We start from the raw sequence: 1,391 nt of genomic DNA, 5'->3' as shown, positions 1-1,391 counted from the left end.
CAATCCATGCAGCAGGTGCCAGGTGTCACAGGTGTGCCACAGGTGTGCCACAGGTGTGCCACAGGTGTGACAGGTGCCCCCACAATCCATGCAGCAGGTGCCAGGTGTGCCACAGGTGTGCCACAGGTGTGACAGGTGCCCCCACAATCCATGCAGCAGGTGCCAGGTGTGCCACAGGTGTGCCACAGGTGTGACAGGTGCCCCCACAATCCATGCAGCAGGTGCCAGGTGTGCCACAGGTGTGCTGCAGGTGCGTCACCGCCGCATCCATGCAATGGGTGCCCCAGGTGTGATGAGCGTCACAGGTGCACCAGGTGTGATGGATGCTCCAGGTGTGGTGGATGCCACGCCCCCAGGTGCCACAGGTGTGCCAAGGGTGTGATGGATGACTCAGGTGTCACAGGTGTGATGGATGCCACGCCCCCCCAGGTATCCCAGGTGCCCCAGGTGTGATGGATACCCCAGGTGTGATGGATGCCACGCTCCCCAGGTGTGATGGATGCCACGCCCCCAGGTGCCCCAGGTGGGATGACTCAGGTGTGATCTTATGCCCCAGGTGTGACAGATCCCACGTGCCCCAGGTGTGACCGATGCCACACCCCCCCAGGTGTGACAGGTGCCCCAGGTGTGACGGCTGCCACGCCCCCAAGGTGTGATTGACGCCCCGCCCCCCAGGTGTGATGACTCAGGTGTGATGGACGCCCCTCCCCCAGGTGTGATGGATGCCGCAGGTGCGATGGATGCCACACCCACAGGTGCCCCAGGTGTGACAGATGCAACACCCAGTAGGTGTGGTGGATGCCCCAGGTGTGACGGATGCCACGCCCCCAAGGTGTGATTGACGCCCCGCCCCCCAGGTGTGATGACCCAGGTGTGATGGACGCCCCGCCCCCCAGGTGTGACGGCTGCCCCTCCCCCCAGGTGTGATGACTCAGGTGTGAAAGATGCAAAACCCCCCAGGTGTGCCGGCCACCCCTCCCCCCAGGTGTGATGGACGCCCCTCCCCCAGGTGTGATGGACGCCCCGCCCCCCAGGTGTGATGACCCAGGTGTGATGGACACTCCTCCCCCCAGGTGTGATGGAAGCCCCTCCCCCCAGGTGTGATGACTCAGGTGTGACGGATGTCCCGCCCCCCAGGTGTGATGGACGCCCCGCCCCCCCGGTGTGATGACTCAGGTGTGATGGATACCACGCCCCCCAGGTGTGATGCCCCAGGTGTGATGGACACTCCTCCCCCCAGGTGTGACAGGTGCCCCTCCCCCCAGGTGTGATGCCCCAGGTGTGATGGACGCCCCTCCCCCCAGGTGTGATGACCCAGGTGTGACAGGTGCCCCACCCCCAGGTGTGATGGATGTCCTGCCCCCCAGGTGTGATGCCCCAGGTGTGATGGA

At 64.9% G+C, this 1,391-nt stretch overlaps 1 protein-coding gene across 1 annotated transcript in view; it reads left to right on the top strand.

Annotated features, from left to right (window-relative positions):
• Positions 1–292: 292 nt before the first annotated feature.
• Positions 293–1,391, top strand: part of PRR12 (proline rich 12) — a 36,065-nt gene continuing 34,966 nt past the window's right edge. The window contains 5 exon segments of the mRNA XM_053968360.1: positions 293–365; positions 651–731; positions 986–1,048; positions 1,138–1,201; positions 1,305–1,367. Coding sequence (XP_053824335.1) covers positions 293–365; positions 651–731; positions 986–1,048; positions 1,138–1,201; positions 1,305–1,367 — 344 coding nt within the window.

This window comes from Vidua chalybeata, chromosome 34, assembly GCF_026979565.1.
Source record: "Vidua chalybeata isolate OUT-0048 chromosome 34, bVidCha1 merged haplotype, whole genome shotgun sequence".
Lineage (NCBI taxonomy): Eukaryota > Metazoa > Chordata > Aves > Passeriformes > Viduidae > Vidua > Vidua chalybeata.
The sequence above is the reverse complement of the archived record's forward strand: the minus strand, read 5'-3'. Positions and strand labels throughout refer to the sequence as shown.